The following is a 17,679-nucleotide window of genomic DNA, read 5'->3' as shown; positions in this document are numbered from 1 at the left end:
TTTCAACTCCTACCCTCAAAACGACGCTATAGAGCACTGCACACCAGAACAACTAGACACAAGAACAGTTTTTTCCCGAAGGCCATCACTCTGCTAAACAAATAATTCCCTCAACACTGTCAGACTATTTACTGAATCTGCACTACTATTAATCGTTTCATAGTTCCCATCACCAATCTCTTTCCACTTATGACTGTATGACTATAACTTGTTGCTGGCAATCCTTATGATTTATATTGATATATTGATCATCAATTGTGTTGTAAATGTTGTACCTTGATGAACGTATCTTTTCCTTTATGTACACTGAGAGCATATGCACCAAGACAAATTCCTTGTGTGTCCAATCACACTTGGCCAATAAAAAAAAATTCTATTCTATTCTATTCTATTCTAATCAAATGCACGATATTCTTTCTAGCTTACTAGAATCCAGTGTACAGTCATGACTGGCAGTAACTCAGTCTCAAGCAGCGGTTCTCAAATGTTTTCGTTTCAGGACCCCTTTACATTCTTAGAAACAATTAGAGGACCCCAAAGAGCATTGGTTTAGGTAGGCTATATTTAATTAAAAATTAAAATTGATACATTTTAAAATACTCATTTGAATTTGCATAACCCAGAAAAGGGTTTCAGGGACCCTGAATTTTGCAAGCCACAGAAAATAGTTTGTGAGCAGTATCCTAAGCATAACTAAGCATAATGAGTGAACTGGTCAGTGGGGAAAACGACCAACATCAGAAAACAAAGTAAGATCAGTATGACTAATCTGCTTTCAGTGAGTCATCTTCCACTGGATTTATTTTACTTTTACAAAATTAACCTTACCATTAAGTATCAGGGCATTTTTCCCCCAAAAATTATACAGCCAGAATATATAACTATTATTAAAAAAGAAATGGAATAGCAGCATGGTAGCCTAGTGGTGAAGACACTCGCCTTCCACTCGAAAAGTTGAACAATTAAATCACTCCAATTCTATGCTGAATTAAGAGATTACAGGGTCATAAAAAAATGAAAAGAAATTTAAAAATGGATCACAAAACATTTATATTCTTGGAACATTTTAATGTTGCTATCTAGGTAGATTTGCCATTTTCCTCACAAAGGAAATGTAATACAATACAGCAAGTGTCTTCTTGAACCAGTTACATAAAACTCCACTGAGCAAAAAAACAACTATTTTCAGCCTTTTCTATTCAAGCTTCTTTTCCAGTAAAAAAAAACCACAGTAAATTTAAAGCATGAAAAAAAAACTTCAAATATAGAATTAGCACAGAATCTTCTTACTGTCAGATTTATACTCTACAGTACCACTTAGAATATACTGACTGGTTAAGTTAAGCTATGGCTTGTTTAATTATCATTAACTAAGTAAGCCATGATTCATTGCACTAAATCATAAACAATGATTTATAAAATAAATGGCTAGAATTACTACCGTATATACTCGAGTATAAGCCGACCCGAATATAAGCCGAGGTACCTAATTTTACCACAAAAAACTGGGAAAAACTATTGACTCGAGTATAAGCCTAGGGTGGGAAATGAGGCAGCTACTGGTCAATGTAAAAAATCCATTTCTAACAGGAAAAAAAAAATTATTACGACGTCAACTGCCATCAGGAAACCATCACCCCCAGAAAGCTGTCCAAAGAGACCCGTGGACCGGCAAGCTATCTTTTCCAAAGGCGAAAAGAGGGCGAGTGAGAGGAGGGCGAGAGTGACAAACGCCCCCTTTTTAATAAGGGAGACGATCAAGAAAAGGTCTTATTTTAAAAAGTTGCTTCCCAACACACTTCACAAAAGGTTGATGATATGGATGACACAGTCATCCATTTTCATTCCCTACCGTTCCCTTTTCTTTTCTTTTCCAGTCTGTGTTTTCTGGAAATGCTGTAACTATCACACAGCAATTTAAGGCAACCCTGCAATACATCATCACAAGAGACAAATACATTTGTTACTATACAAATATGTTTTCAGGTCTCTTTATATAAATGTGTTTCGGCTTAGAACGCGGTAGTATTGATTTTCCTTGCTGTAACCCTTCCTGCTAATATTACTTTTTTTTAAACGCACCTTGTTCTATTTCTTAAAGGAGAGGAAGGTGTAGGAACCCCACCACGGTCTGATTAATTAAGATGACGACATAATGAGTGCAACGTCGAGGCATTCTGATGATTTGCACGCCTTGGGTCTCCTCTCCTATTTAATCTTTAATCTTTCAGGAAGGCAAAGATTCGCCGCCGTTCGGCGAGGATGCTGCTCTGCCTTTTTTGGCTGTGAGTGTGGCCGGGGTGGAGGGTGCGGTGAAGTAAGATTCAACAGCGGCAGGAGGAGCTGGCTCTGTGTTTGTGTGTGTGTTGTATGCTGCGTTGGCGCCCTGTTTCCTGGTGCTCTGCTCCTGACCCCAGTGGCAGTCCTTACTCATTGCACTGTTCTCTTCCTTCTTCGCTTTTCTCTCTCCTCTCTGTCTCTCTCTCTCCCTCTTTCTTTCCTTCTCGTTCCCCAGTTCAGAGCTCGGACTGCTCTTATTTTCACTCCCCTTTTCTTTTCTTTCCTTCCTTCCTCCCTCCCTCCCTCCTTCTCTGCCTCTCTTCGTCCCCCTCCCGGGATCCTTGGTCGAAGGTTCTGCCCTGCCTTACACCAGCCGCCCACCTATGCCAAGGTCTCCTGGCTTTTCGCTCTCTGTAAGCAGCGGCTTCTCGGCAGCGTCGCCCCCGCCTCAATTGGTTTGGAGAAGGAAAGCTAATTTGCTGATCTGCGAGGTCGGTTTCTTTTGCCTCCCTTCTTCTTCCTCACTCGGGGGAGTGAAACGCAAAGTATAGTTAGCCTGAAAAAAAACTGAACCGTGTGACTGGCGGGAGAGAAGGACGGCGCCGGGAGGGGCGGGGGGAGAAATCGTTTGTTCTTGCCGTATTTCTCCGCTTTCCAAGAGGCTTTTTCTTTTTCACCTCTTTCTCCCCACCTCCCCAATTTCCATAGGGGGAAAAAAAAAACCTGGGGAAAACTTGGCAAAAAATAAAATAAAATAAAAAGTACTGAGTGCAAATGTTTTTTTTTTATACTGTAGTTGGAGTTTTCCACATTTCTTTCACATTCAAGGCAGCATTCTCCCCCCATCCCTCGCTGCTTTTCCAAAACATGCTTTGAAATCAGTGGTCCCCTGAGGCCTAAGCGCCCTTGGAAACCTTTGCATTTTATTGGGATGTATTCGTGACAAACGCCCCCTCCGAGGGCGAGAGGAGGACGAGTAAGAGGAGGGCGAGAGTGACAAACGCCCCCTCCGCCCCCACCGCGAGAGGAGGGCGAGAGTGACAAACGCCCCCTCCGCCCCCACCGCGGGCAAGAGGAGGACGAGTGAGAGGGGGGCGAAAATGTCGAACGCCCCCTCCGCCCCCACCCTCCATGACCACCGCCGCCATCAAAAGCGGCGGAAGAAAGGCCGAGGGCCAGCCGCGGCCCCAAAACGAGCCGGCCGAGCTGGCAAAGCATGCCGGCAGCATTTGGGCTCGTCCTGCCGGCCCAGCTGTTCCCGAGGGCAAAAAACCCTCTCCCTGGGTCGGCAGGAGATCCGTTCAACCAGGAAGGGGGGGCATATTACTTAGGTAGTCAGTACTCTGCAAGGGTAGACTCGAGTATAAGCTGAGGGGGCCGCTTTTCAGCACAAAAAACGTGCTGAAAAACTCGGCTTATACTCGAGTATATACGGTAAGTCAAACCATATACTTCACATTATGGTTTAATGCAGCATCTGAAACCTATCATTATGGGTATCGTGTACTGGAGGTGATTGATATGTGACAGGAATAAGGATAATTGTACGAGTTGAACAAAATTATAGATCAGATTCCCAGTAACATGCTGGATCACAAATCAGACCTTACTGAAGTAATGTAATTAAAATAGCAAAATTGATTATATACAATCTGTTTTATTTCATTTTTTTTAAACTAGAAATTTAAAAATGGATCACAAAACATTTATATTCTTGGAACATTTTAATGTTGCTATCTAGGTAGATTTGCCATTTTCCTCACAAAGGAAATGTAATACAATACAGCAAGTGTCTTCTTGAACCAGTTACATAAAACTCCACTGAGCAAAAAAACAACTATTTTCAGCCTTTTCTATTCTTCTTTTCCAGTAAAAAAAAACCACAGTAAATTTAAAGCATGAAAAAAAAAACTTCAAATATAGAATTAGCACAGAATCTTCTTAGTCAGATTTATACTCTACAGTACCACTTAGAATATACTGACTGGTTAAGTTAAGCTATGGCTTGTTTAATTATTATTAACTAAGTAAGCCATGATTCATTGCACTAAATCATAAACAATGATTTATAAAATAAATGGCTAGAATTACTAAGCCAAACCATATACTTCACATTATGGTTTAATGCAGCATCTGAAACCTATCATTATGGGTATCGTGTACTGGAGGTGATTGATATATGACAGGAATAAGGATAATTGTACATGAGTTGAACAAAATTATAGATCAGATTCCCAGAAACATGCTGGATCACAAATCAGACCTTACTGAAGTAATGTAATTAAAATAGCAAAACTGATTATATACAATCTGTTTTATTTTATTTTTTTAAAACTAGAACATGATTTTATTATATATAATCCATTACAGAACTCTTACCTTCTGTTAGAACAAAACATGACTCCGTATATAAACCACTGTGGAACTGGTATCGATAGTTAAGGATAATATTTATTAGATAAATAAATATTTAGGTAAATCAAGTCTGAAATAACCATTTGTAATACATTAATTGTGCAACAGCACAAATTGATAGGCAAAAATTAAGGTTGCACAAAAATAAGTTATCTATCCCAATGTAATATTAAAAATAGAACCCTTATTAGCATGAATCGTAACTTATCATTTAATGTCTACCGTAATTAGATGAAAATCTTAAACTGCCACATTGCAAAATATGCTAATTTAATTTAAATAAAAGATAAAGCTCCTGTCCATATTGTATATATACAGATAAAGGATATTGCTTTACTAAGGTCTAATAGCACAACTCCAGTAGGATCTTCCAAAAAAAACTTTCCCTTGAAAGAATTGGGGGAAAAAACCCATTAAAACTCCATTTTAGTAATTGCTCACTAACTAAGACCATATTCCTACATTTCCCAAACATCTATTTAATAATTATTATTTTTGTCAGTTTGGTCTAATGGATAAGGCACCAGACCTGATATGTTTGCTGTCTTGAATTATTTGTAAAAATCATAAAGATGGAAAACAAAAAAACAAATAATGTTAATATTTAGAAATAATGGTCTTCTCTTTCATAGTCAACTGAACATTCTATCTGTTACCATCAGAATATAGCACAGCAGATCACTGCTACCACAGAGTTTACCTCCTTAAGCTGGGTGATCATGCCAAGAACAATCACTTCTCCCATTTTGGCAGAGCTGCCCAAAAGTGTTTCTACTGTTTTGAGCTGGAATCAAAAGACACCAGGTTAGTAAGAACTACGTTAGAGATAGCTCACATGTGACCTCTAAGATACTTTTTTGTGGCCCTTGGAAACCAACCCCCTTCCCCACGATTCCCAAAACCTGGAAGCAAAACCTGCCATTTTTAGGTGAGATACTTCACCTAAATGCTATTCACTTCAAGAATAGCCCCAACCACTTGTGGTCCCAACTTCTATGTAGTCCTCAGCTACTCCCCATAAGCATCAAAAGATTGTCCATCTATTTCAAAGTCTTCGGTAGACCTTTGCAGGTAAAATGAAACATCCCCCAAAATTCAAAAGCAGCTTTCTCCAACCCTAACCCTCCAATCAAAAGCCTTCCTAAAGGGTTGAATTCACTCACCAATCACTTCCACACTGGCTTAAATTTATGGGAAATACAGTTCAAGACATCTTGCAGGGAAGATTACTCGAAGGATTGAGGTCAATTTAATTGTGTCATTAGCATTTTGATTTTACCTGAAATTTACTTTTGCTTTCATCTGTTTGTGTGCCAACAGCAGACGGTGTGAACAATTCATGCCTATGGGTTCTCTGCACAATAATAAATATGAGTCAATTAAAAAGAAAAGCAACATGAAATTATGATTCCAGCAATTTTTTTCAGACAGAACTACTCTCAAATTCTTATTCAACAATAATATTCAGAAAAAGTAATTTCATGGCTTTTAGACTTCATTGAACTTCAAACATAAAGGACAGCAGAGAAAGACTAAGCTCTACTGAATAAGCCCTACTGTGACTATCCCACCCCTATAGAAGAAACCCGAATGATTGTAGAATAGTACAGCTACTCTCTAGAAATCAGTAACAGACTAACCAATAAACTTCTATCCAGAAATTGATCTATATTCATAAGAAGCATCTTATAAGCTTCATAAGAAGCTTCTACATTCATAAGAATCATCTAAGACTTAGCTCCTAGCAAGGATATTTAGGACCATAATAATAATTTATAAATACCAGAATAAAAGTCTCCCTTGAAGTACGCTAGATTATCAGTGACTCGTTCTCTCCAACTGAACAGTTTTATAATATACATGTTTTTCTTTGTGTTATGATTAAGCACTAAGTGAACTTAAAACTTCTTCCCATTTTTCCTACCTGTTGCAAAATGATATAACGTTCACGAAACAATTCTGCTTTATCCCTGGCACAGCCAAATAAATTAGGTGCAGAGTGATCGGTCATAGAAAGGCTGAAATAAATTTAGACTTGGGTAAAACAATGTATTTTTGAAAGGAAATAAAACACTGTTTAAAATAAAACTGTTTCTTATAAAAGAATAGGAAATACATTTAAAATGTGAAAGTAGCTGAAATTTAAACTATTTAACAATTATATAATAAAAACTTACGGGAGAAACTTCTTTCGTTCAGAATTGTAAATATATCGTGGAATATCAAAAGCTCCAATAATGTTGAAAATATGTTCTCTGCAATAAAAATATGCATCCTGTGAAAAATTCTACCCGAGCATAATGTTTTTACAAATCTTTATTTTATAAATAAATTATTTTGCATTCTGTTTTAACTAGATACTATTTCAACTATTTTAAAGTATTTATATAGCTCTCTTTGTAAATTAAAGAATAATTTGTTTGATCCTTTTGCCAGTGCAGGAAATGACCTCAGACTCTTTGTAGCATCTTAAAAGTATTTAAAACAATATGTAACATAGCACCATATCACTATTGTAAACTCCCTGAGCAAACAAAATCATTTGTAGTACAAAAAAGTACATTTACATTCACCAAGTTATACAGATTCCTCTAAAACAATTTCCTTTTAAAATACTATTATCTATACTCCCTGATTTAAGCCATAATGCTTCTTAGACATAGCTTATTAATATTAGAAACATTTTAATGTTAAAACTCTCTAGGATGTCTATTCACTAGAGAAAAAACTGAATGTTAATCAGTTTTAAATCCAAATATCAATGGGGAAGACAGACACAGGACAATTAACAATGTGACTGCAAAAAAAACTCCTGGTGGTATTTATTTTAAAATAAAGGAGGCTAACATACATTGTTTCATCTATTGATCTGCTGCATTCCAAGACTGCTGCTTCCACCATGGACTTTTCAATCATGTTGCATGACACTGAAAAGAACATTCCAAAATATTGAACTAGTAGTCTATGCAATTAGAGACAGAAAAAAATAATTTTAAATGGTATTAAATCTCTTCAAAGTAAATGATAGGTAGCATTGCATACATTTAGAACGCATGACCACCAATGCTCAAAATAAAGTTAGCAATAGCACTTACATACCACTTCACAGTGCTTTATAGCCCTCTCTTTTTTAAAAAAGTAATTTTTATTAAACACTTTTTTAAAAACAAAAAGGAATCTTTAACAATTGTTTCTTTCTAACAAGTTCGCATCGGTAAAACATTTCTTATTTATCCATTTTTTCTCCCTTATTTCAAACCACCTCCAACACCGAAACGGCGGGGGGGGGGGGGAGGCCACCTCCCCATGCACAAGTCCTCTCTAAGTGGTTTACAGTGTCAGCATATTGCCTCCAGCAATCTGGGTCCCCATTTTACCGACCATTTTACCGAGGATGGAAGGCTAAGTCAACCTTGAGCCGATGAGACTCGAACTGCCAAACTGCTGGCAGCTAGCAGTCAGCAGAAGTAGCCTGCAGTACTGCATTCTAACCATTGCACCTCCACGGCTGTAAGTTATGCATATAGAATACCCTAATCAAGGAAATTCCAACAAGAAAACCACACCCCCACCAATCTGGCAGGACAAATTACTACAGTATATATATCTGGCGGATGCGGATGTTGGCCTCGCTAACCGACTTGGGGGTGACTGCCAGCGCTTGGCCGTTTTTCTGGCAGAGGCAACGGCAGCACCTAAAGAGGGGGTGGTTTACTCACGAAAGAACGAGGTTAGCTGGGACGAGATGTTGGTTTGAATTCTGGTCCCCATGGACTTGTGCATGGGGAGGTGGCCTCCCCCCCCCCCCGCCGTTTCGGTGTTGGAGGTGGTTTGATGTTGACGGCGGTGTTAACAAATGGCGACTTTCTCCCTTATGGCCCCTAGGGGCCCATTACATATCATCTTTTTATGTCATCTTTTATGTGGTCATGCACTTTTATTCTCCACTTCTTGGATTATCCTCATCCTTTGAACATTTTAGGACCACTTTTCCCCCATTTCCGGATCATCACACTTCTGCCCGGCTCGTGACCTACCATGTATGATTATATCTATGCTTTACCATCTGAAAGACTGGTTTGGAACTGGATTTTGCCATCTTATGTTCCTGAGATGTATCTGAAGACCCAACTTCTCAGTTTGCGAGATTCCCCCCTCTTGCGAACATGGCCCTCTACGCTATCGAAGGCCTACCTTGATGACGGATTTTGGAATCCTGAGAGGTGGCATGTGGCAAAAAAGAGGCTTAGGGGTTTTTTAAATATGTGTTTTATTAAATTTTTAAATAAGCCATTTATGGGGAGGGAGGGTGGGTTGGGTGGGGGGGGACACCCACGGGGGGTTAGGCTTGTCCCTGCTAGGGTTCCTGATTTGGAGGTCTTTGATACGGAGGTAGCGGAGGAGGTTAAAACTCAACCATTTAAGGGCTTATCTATTGGCACGGTATGAGGGAGGGGCAGATATGGCGGAAGCGCGGGCTCGTATCATGTAGGGGGAGTACGCTCTCGCTGTTTGTGAGCGATTGCGTGCTCCGGGCCCCCAAGCTTGTCTCGTTTCCCGAGTGGCTATATCCCCAGGAACCTGGACCTTCGGTTGCTGCTATGCAATGCCAGGTCCGTCGTAAATAAAGCCCCCCTCATAGCCGATCTTATTCAAGAGGGGGGCGCGGACCTGATGGGCATTTTGAAGACCTGGTTGGGCGCAGAAGGGGGGGTTCCCCTGGTCGAGATGTGCCCCCCAGGTTTTCAGTCATTCCATCAACCGAGGGCCCAGGGTAGGGGTGGGGGGGTAGCGGTTGTTATTCACGAGGGTCTACAACCGAGGGAGGTCACTGTCCCGCAGATAGCCGGTTGTGAAACCCTTCTGGTTAAGTGGGGCCGTGGGGTGCAGGTGGGCATGCTGGTCACATACCTGGCTCCTTGCTGCGTGGCAGCAGCCCTGCCCGAGCTGTCGGAGATGATAGCCGGGACGGCGGTTGAGACCCCCAGACTTATGGTTATGGGGGACTTCAACTTGCCGTCGGTGGGCGAATCGTCAACGGCAGTTCGGGAGTTCATGGCTTCCATGGAGGCCTTGGACCTGACCCAAGTAGTTAATGGTCCCACCCACGCTGGGGGTAACACGCTGGACTTGATTTTCGTCTTGGGACAGTGGCTAAATGATCTGGATTTAGGTGAATTAATTGTTAAACCCTTGTCATGGTCAGATCATTTACTCCTTCAGCTAGACTTTCGAACCACTGCACCCCGCCACAGGGAGCCGGAGCCGGTTCGATGGTTCTGTCCCAGGTGCCTGATGGACCCAGAGAGGTTCCTGATGGAGCTTGGGCCATTTCCTGGGGAATTAGCCCATGACTCGGTCGAAGAACTGATGGCTGCCTGGGAAGGGGCGGCCGCCGGGGCCTTGGACCGCGTCGTGCCTTTGCGGCCTCTGACCCGGCACTGAACTCGCCCAGCTCCTTGGTATAATGAGGAGTTGAGGGAGATGAAGCGCCGGAAAAGACTCCTAGAGAGTGCCTGGAGGTCCAGCCATACCGAATCCGACCGAACACTAGTTAGGTCTTATATTCAGACCTATCTAGTGGCGATAAAAGCGGCAAAACATACCTATTTCTCCGCTCTTATCGCATCGGCAGATAACCGCCCAGCCACCCTGTTTAGGGTGACCCGCTCCCTGCTCTCACAGGAGGCTCGGGAGGACCCCTTGCAGGGGCGTGCTGAGGATTTTGTACAGTATCTGTCCGATAAAATCGCTCGGATTCGGGACGGGCTGGACACTGATTGGATAGATCCGGGCAAGGTGACGGGGACAAGTCTTGTGGATATTATTTGGGCTGAGTTCGATCCTGTGACTCCTGACATGGACAGGTTGTTGGCTAGGCTGAATCCCACCACATGTTTATTGGACCCGTGTCCCTCCTGGTTGGTACTGGCCACACGGGAGGTGACACGAGGCTGGCTCCTGGGAATTATCAATGCCTCCTTGTTGGAGGGCACTTTTCCCGCCGCCCTGAAAGAGGCGGTGGTGAGGCCCCTCCTCAAGAAGCCTTCCTTGGACCCAGCTGTATTGGCGAACTATCGTCCAGTCTCCAACCTTCGCTTTTTGGCGAAGGTTGTTGAGAGTGTGGTGGCATATCAGCTTCCCCAATACCTGGAGGAAACTGTCTTTCTAGACCCATTCCAGTCTGGCTTCAGACCTGGTTACAGCACTGAGACGGGTTTGGTCGCGTTGGTGGATGACCTCTGGAGGACTCGGGACAGGTGATGTTCCTCTGTCCTGGTCCTGTTAGATCTCTCAGCAGCTTTTGATACCATAGACCATGGTATCCTGCTGCGGCGGTTGGAGGGATTGGGAGTGGGAGGCACCATTTATCGGTGGTTCTCGTCCTATCTCTCTGACCGTTCGCAGACGGTGTTGGCAGGGGGGCAGAGATCGACCTCTAGGTCCCTCACTTGTGGGGTGCCTCAGGGGTCGGTTCTCTCGCCTCTCCTGTTCAACATCTATATGAAGCCGCTGGGTGAGGTTATCCACGGTTTCGGGGTGGATTATCATCTGTACGCTGATGATACTCAGCTGTACATTTCCACCCCAAACCACCCCAACGAAGCTGTCGAGGTGATGGACCGGTGTCTTGAGGCCGTGTGGGTCTGGATGGGGAGGAACAGGCTCCAACTCAACCCCACCAAGACAGAGTGGCTGTGGGTTCTGGCGTCCCGGTACAGTCAGCTTACGCCTTCGCTGACTGTGTGGGGTGAAGTTCTGACCCCCAGGGGAAGGGTGCGCAACTTGGGCGTTCTCCTGGACGATCGGCTGTCTTTAGAAGAACATTTGACAGCCATCGCCAGGGGAGCATTGTATCAGGTTCACCTGATGCGCCAGTTGCGCCCCTTTCTTGACCGGGACTCCTTATGCACGGTCACTCATGCCCTCGTTACCTCTTGCCTGTACTATTGCAATGCTCTCTACATGGGGCTCCCCTTGAAGAGCACCGGGAGGCTCCAGCTAGTCCAGAATGTGGCTGCGCGGGTAATTGTGGGAGCATCACGTTGCTCCCATATAACACCTATCCTGTGCGGCCTGCACTGGCTGCCGGTAGCCTTCCAGGTGCAATTCAAGGTGCTAGTGCTCACCTTTAAAGCGCTCCATGGCTTAGGACCGGGCTATTTACGAGACCGCTTTCTGCCACTGATAGCCTCCCAATGACCTGTGCGCTCCCACAGAGCGGGCCTGCTCTGGGTGCCATCAGCCAATCAGTGCCGGCTGGTGACCCCCAGGGGGAGAGCCTTCTCTGTGGCAGCACCGACCCTATGGAATGAGTTACCTCCAGGGTTACACCAACTTCCCGACCTCCGTACCTTCAAGCGGGAACTGAAGACTCTGCTATTCAATCGGGACTAGCCTAAATATTTATTTTAATTTAATATTTTAGTTTAACTTAATTTTAATTGAATTTTAATTGTATTAATCTATTTATAATTTTATATTCTAAGGGTTTTATATCGGTCTCTTGACCTTTTTAGTTTAAATTGGCCAGTTAAATATTTCATTTTAAATGTATTTTAAATTTGGGATTTGTATTGTGTACCTATGTGTTTTAAATAAGGCTGTACACTGCCCTGAGTCCTTCGGGAGAAGGGCGGTCTAGAAATCTAATAAATAAATAAATAAAGTAAACCCCTATCACTATGACCCTTCTGAACGGGCCTGAAGACCTGGCTCTGCCAAATGGTTTGGGGCCCCAATGGGGGCATGTCTTTCTGGAGGTGACTAATGTACTAAGACCCCATCTTCTTCCTGAGTGATCTTGCTCCCTTCCTTCCTGTCTTGTCAATTTTAAAACAATTTTAGTACTAATACTTGTTTTAAGGTTTTGTGTTTTTATAATTATAAGTCGCCTAGAGTCGCCGCTAAGCAATGGGCGGCATACAAGTTTAATAAGTAAATAAAATAAAATTGTATTCTGCTTCATTGTTTGCCTGGTTGCCTTGTCCTTGATTTATCTGGCTGCTGGAGAGGATGTCTTTTTGTTTCCTTCTTAAGAGTTTTTATTGTCTCTTTTGAATGTTGTGTAAATATAGCTTGTTTCTGTGTGCCTATTGATGACTGAATTGTTTTCATGCCAAGCTTCCAGGAAATCTTTAACATTTCTGGATTTGGCTTGGTCTAGACTCTAGAATGTTCAGTTTTTCAGTTGACATGGTGATTGAATTGTGAGATTAAGGAGTTTCCATCATATTTTCTGACTGCTTGTTGCTGCTCATGAATGAACACAAACCATATAAAATCTTCCAGAACATCTTAAATGAACCAAAAGATGCAATAGCCCAAAAGGGGCGGGAAAACCAGGTGTCATCTGCAATATACAGTATAAAGACTGTAACAGCCCCTATGTAGGACAGCAGCTTTCAATGTGATATATCACACATTACAATGAACACCAGTTCTACAGTGCTGCTCTCAATAATTAAGAGAAATTTTATTATTTTCCAAACATTAAGAAAACTAAAAATTTACTTACAAGACTGTTTTTCAACAGCATCAATTATATTTTCTATCATGTCTTCTAGTTCCACTTCATTAGTTGCTTGAAGAGCTTCTGTGAGATACTTTGTAGCCTCCCTGATTAGTAATAAATATTCAGATTACCGTATATACTATATAATCCTTTTATATGATGTTGTGACAAAATAAATAAATAGTTACTATATTCAAAAATATACTATCAATAACAGCATATTTGTGTTTTGCACTTTTTTTGTTACAATTCCCATCGCAGCTCCAATCAACATAGTCAGCCACTAACTTTACTGCCAATGTCAATAAAGATTGCAGTTTAACACAGTGGCTCCCAACTTTTTTGGCACCAGGGACCAATCCCATGATGAGAGGTTTTTCCGCAGACTGGAGGGGGCATGGTTTTGTGTGCTACCTGCATCCTGCGGATGGAGCTTCACTTGTTTGCACAGCTGTCTCTGGCATGTTGTGCCTGGTAGTGGTCCAGACAAGGGTTGGGGACCCATGGTTTAACATACAGATGTTGTACAGATAGTCAACTTACCACAATTGAGCCCCAAAATTATGTTGCTAAGAAAAACAGTTGTTAAGTGAGTTTTGTCCCATTTTACAAGTTTTAGTGCCACAGTTAAGTGAATCATTACAGCTGTTAAGTTAGTAACATGGTTGTTAAATGAATCTGGCTACCCCATTGACTTTGCTTTTCAGAAAGTCACAAAAGGTGAACACATGACCCTGGGATATAAAACCATCATAAATATGAAACCAGTTGCCAAGCATCTGGATTTTGATCATGTGACCACAGGAATGCTGCAATGGTCTTGTTAAAAATAAGTCACTTGTCACTTTTTTCAGTGCTGTTGTAACTTTGGTCACTAGCCACAGTCATCCCTATCTTCAAGAAAGGAGATCCCAGCCTAGTTGAAAATTACAGACCGATCTCTCTGTGCTCGTCACCTGCAAAGTCATGGAATCAATCATCAACCAATCCATTACCTCACACTTAGAAACTAACAACCTACTCTCCAATAAACAATTTGGTTTCAGGAAAAATTATCATGCAACTTACAACTTCTTCACTGTAAAACATATGGACTACAAATCTTGATCAAGGCAAAACAATAGATGCAATCTACATAGACTTCTGCAAAGCTTTTGACTCAGTAGTACACGATAAACTTCTCCTAAAACTAAAATTTACTTACAAGACTGTTTTTCAACAGCATCAATTATATTTTCTATCATGTCTTCTAGTTCCACTTCATTAGTTGCTTGAAGAGCTTCTGTGAGATACTTTGTAGCCTCCCTGATTAGTAATAAATATTCAGATTACTTCTCCCAAAACATCGGATATACACTTATAAAAAAGCAAAATATGAATATGATGACTTAACCCATATAGATTTCACAGAAGATAACGTTGAAAAAGCTCTTTATAACTTGAAACCATCGCTATCTTTTGGACCTGATGGACTATGCGCATACTTCTTAAAAAAACTTTCCACTAATATAGCAGAACCCCTAAGCATAATCTTTGACAAAGCTTTCACTACCAGTTCCCTTCCCAAACTTTGGTCATTAGCCACAGTCATCCCTATCTTCAAGGAAGGAAACCCCAGCTTAGTTGAAAATTACAGACCGATCTCTCTGTGCTGTGTCACCTGCAAAGTCATGGAATCAATCATCAACCAATCCATTACTTCACACTTAGAAACTAACAACCTACTCTCCAATAAACAATTTGGTTTCAGGAAAAAATTATCATGTAATTTAAACTTCTCCACTGTAAAAAACATATGGACTACAAGTCTTGATCAAGGCAAAACAATAGATGCAATCTACATAGACTTCTGCAAAGCTTTTGACTCAGTAGTACACGATAAACTTCTCCTAAAACTAAAATCCTATGGCATTTCAGGACCCCTTCACAAATGGATATCTGCTTTTCTGTCTAACAGACAACAATTGGTCAAAATTGGCAATGCTCTATCAAATCCTGTTCCTGTCCTATTGTTTTCTTTTCTTCTTCCTATATATATATATATATATATATATATATATATATATATATATATATAGATGCTTATACCTCCTAATATTTACTCATATATATGTTTATATATTATAAAATCCTTTTATATGATGTTGTGACAAAATAAATAAATAAATAAAAATAAATAAATAAATAAATAGTTACTATATTCAAAAATATACTATCAATAACAGCATATTTGTGTTTTGTTTTTCTCTATTTGTGTTTTGCACTTTTTCTGTTACAATTCCCATCACAGCTCCAATCAACATAGTCAGCCACTAACTTTACTGCCAATGTCAATAAAGATTGCAGTTTAACCCAGTGGCTCCCAACTTTTTTGGCACCAGGGACCAATCCCATGATGAGAGGTTTTTCCGCAGACTGGAGGGGGCATGGTTTTGTGTGCTACCTGCATCCTACGGATGGAACTTCACTTGTTTGCACAGCTGTCTCTGGCATGTTGTGCCTGGTAGTGGTCCACAGACAAGGGTTGGGAACCCATGGTTTAACATACAGATGTTGTACAGATAGTCCTCAACTTACCACAATTGAGCCCCAAAATTATGTTGCTAAGAAAAACAGTTGTTAAGTGAGTTTTGTCCCATTTTACAAGTTTTAGTGCCACAGTTAAGTGAATCATTACAGCTGTTAAGTTAGTAACATGGTTGTTAAATGAATCTGGCTACCCCATTGACTTTGCTTTTCAGAAAGTCACAAAAGGTGAACACATGACCCTGGGATATAAAACCACCATAAATATGAAACCAGTTGCCAAGCATCTGGATTTTGATCATGTGACCACAGGAATGCTGCAATGGTCTTGTTAAAAATAAGTCACTCGTCACTTTTTTCAGTGCTGTTGTAACTTTGAACGGTAACTAAATGAACTGTTGTAAGTCAAGGACTACCTTATTTGTATAACATGCTAAACACTAGTTGCCATCATAATTTAACTTGACATGAGATATTAGGTAAAATAGGTTACTTTATAGTCAATGTGTCATGTGAGTCTGGGCAATGGGTCTTTGTGAACCAGAACTCTGGATAAATATGTTATGTGCATATAACCAAACTTTACTATGGCAAACAAGGTAAGATATATTTGGAAAATTAAATCTTGAACTTCTAAATATCTTCTAAATTATTATGGTTGTGTTTAAAAACATGCTTACCAATTTTTACTTAACTATGATTAATTCAGTGGACCCAATTTTCAAAGATCACACAACAAACGTATTATTTGTGCTGGGTTCAATCCACTATGCTATGCTATATTGTATTTAAGTGATTCGTGTCCACTATTCCTTGTGTATCTAATCACACTTGGCCAATAAAAAATTCTATTCTATCTATTCTATTCTATTAAATGGCTTATTTTTTAAGCATCCAACTGAGGTATGTAAAAAGGAACTTACACTCAGCAACATCTTGAGAGATGCAATCAAATGCATTACATAGAATAAGTCTATTAAGTGCAAATAAATGTAATGTATCTGTCAGTGTTTCTCAAAACATGACTTTAAGTGGATAGGGAATTCTGGGAGTTGAAGTCCATACATCTGAAAGTTCTCCAGTTTGGGAAACACTACGTACTTATATATAATGTGAAGTTATAGCTTACATTAGCACACGTTATACTGTAAACCAAAATTAACAAACCAAAGAAGCAGCAAAGCAAAAGATGGTTTAACAGATTAGCCTGGTTCAGTCAACACATTAATCTGGCGGTTTGCTTTTTGTTTGGCCATCGGGTTTTGTTTATAGTTTCCTTACGCAGAAATAGCCAGAGTGTTCACCGGTATCCAGATAAAAGATTTTTGGGGATTATTTTTTTTTACTACTCACGCGCGGAGGACCAAGCCGTGCATTTTAAAAGCAGCGCCCACTTTACTTCTCAGCTTCTCCGCAGCCATCTTGAACGGTTCGCGCCACAACGCGACTCCTCCCCCCGAGCTCCATCCCGAAGCTCTCCCGCCAAACCGGTGATTAAAGCAGCTCTACCGCCGCGGTTCCTCGGCGTTCAGTAAACGCAGCCTTGCTACCATTGGCGGGTTTTATCCCGTAGAATTACCCCCCCCTCCGGTGAATTGTAATCAGTTTATTGGTATCTTGAGGGCATCAACCCTAGAGTTTTAGGACTATGGGGCAATGCAGAATCCTCTTTTTTTCAAAGGTACTTTTTTCAGGAAGCAACTGGACTTTCTTGATTTTTTTTCTTTTTCTTTCAAGACGTTTCTTTTCTCATTCAAGAAGCTTCTTCCTTCCATTCCCCACTATTGTGTCAGAGCTGAAGCTTTGAAGGAAAGAGTTTCATCTGCTTTAAAGTGACATAAAGGAGAGCATGCACAAGACAAAGGAAGGGAGACTCCTCCACCAGGCAATTCCTCCCTTCCCCCTCCCTTTTTTTTGTTAATTAAAATAAGTTTATCCCTCTT

At 41.0% G+C, this 17,679-nt stretch overlaps 1 protein-coding gene across 4 annotated transcripts in view; it reads right to left on the bottom strand.

The window, feature by feature from the left end:
- Window positions 1-17,219, bottom strand: part of POLE2 (DNA polymerase epsilon 2, accessory subunit) — a 29,532-nt gene extending 12,313 nt beyond the window's left edge. The window contains exons 1-9 of one of the 4 annotated variants that reach the window (XM_058163134.1): window positions 17,090-17,219; window positions 14,415-14,515; window positions 7,547-7,622; window positions 6,873-6,950; window positions 6,620-6,713; window positions 5,975-6,049; window positions 5,396-5,479; window positions 5,025-5,081; window positions 4,660-4,708 (exon numbers count right to left, since the gene is read on the bottom strand). In XM_058163134.1, the coding sequence (XP_058019117.1) occupies window positions 4,660-4,708; window positions 5,025-5,081; window positions 5,396-5,479; window positions 5,975-6,049; window positions 6,620-6,713; window positions 6,873-6,950; window positions 7,547-7,622; window positions 14,415-14,515; window positions 17,090-17,157 (682 nt within the window). In that variant the 5' untranslated portion in view covers window positions 17,158-17,219. Of the gene's footprint in view, window positions 1-4,659; window positions 4,709-5,024; window positions 5,082-5,395; window positions 5,480-5,974; window positions 6,050-6,619; window positions 6,714-6,872; window positions 6,951-7,546; window positions 7,623-13,213; window positions 13,311-14,414; window positions 14,516-17,089 lie in introns of those variants that run through there. The other 3 variants (XM_058163132.1, XM_058163131.1, XM_058163133.1) reach the window with 3 other exon arrangements.
- Window positions 17,220-17,679: the final 460 nt, after the last annotated feature.

The sequence above is a fragment of the Ahaetulla prasina genome, chromosome 1 (assembly GCF_028640845.1).
Source record: "Ahaetulla prasina isolate Xishuangbanna chromosome 1, ASM2864084v1, whole genome shotgun sequence".
Taxonomy (NCBI): domain Eukaryota; kingdom Metazoa; phylum Chordata; class Lepidosauria; order Squamata; family Colubridae; genus Ahaetulla; species Ahaetulla prasina.
Note: the sequence above shows the minus strand (reverse complement) of the source record. Positions and strands in the feature narration are given on the sequence as shown.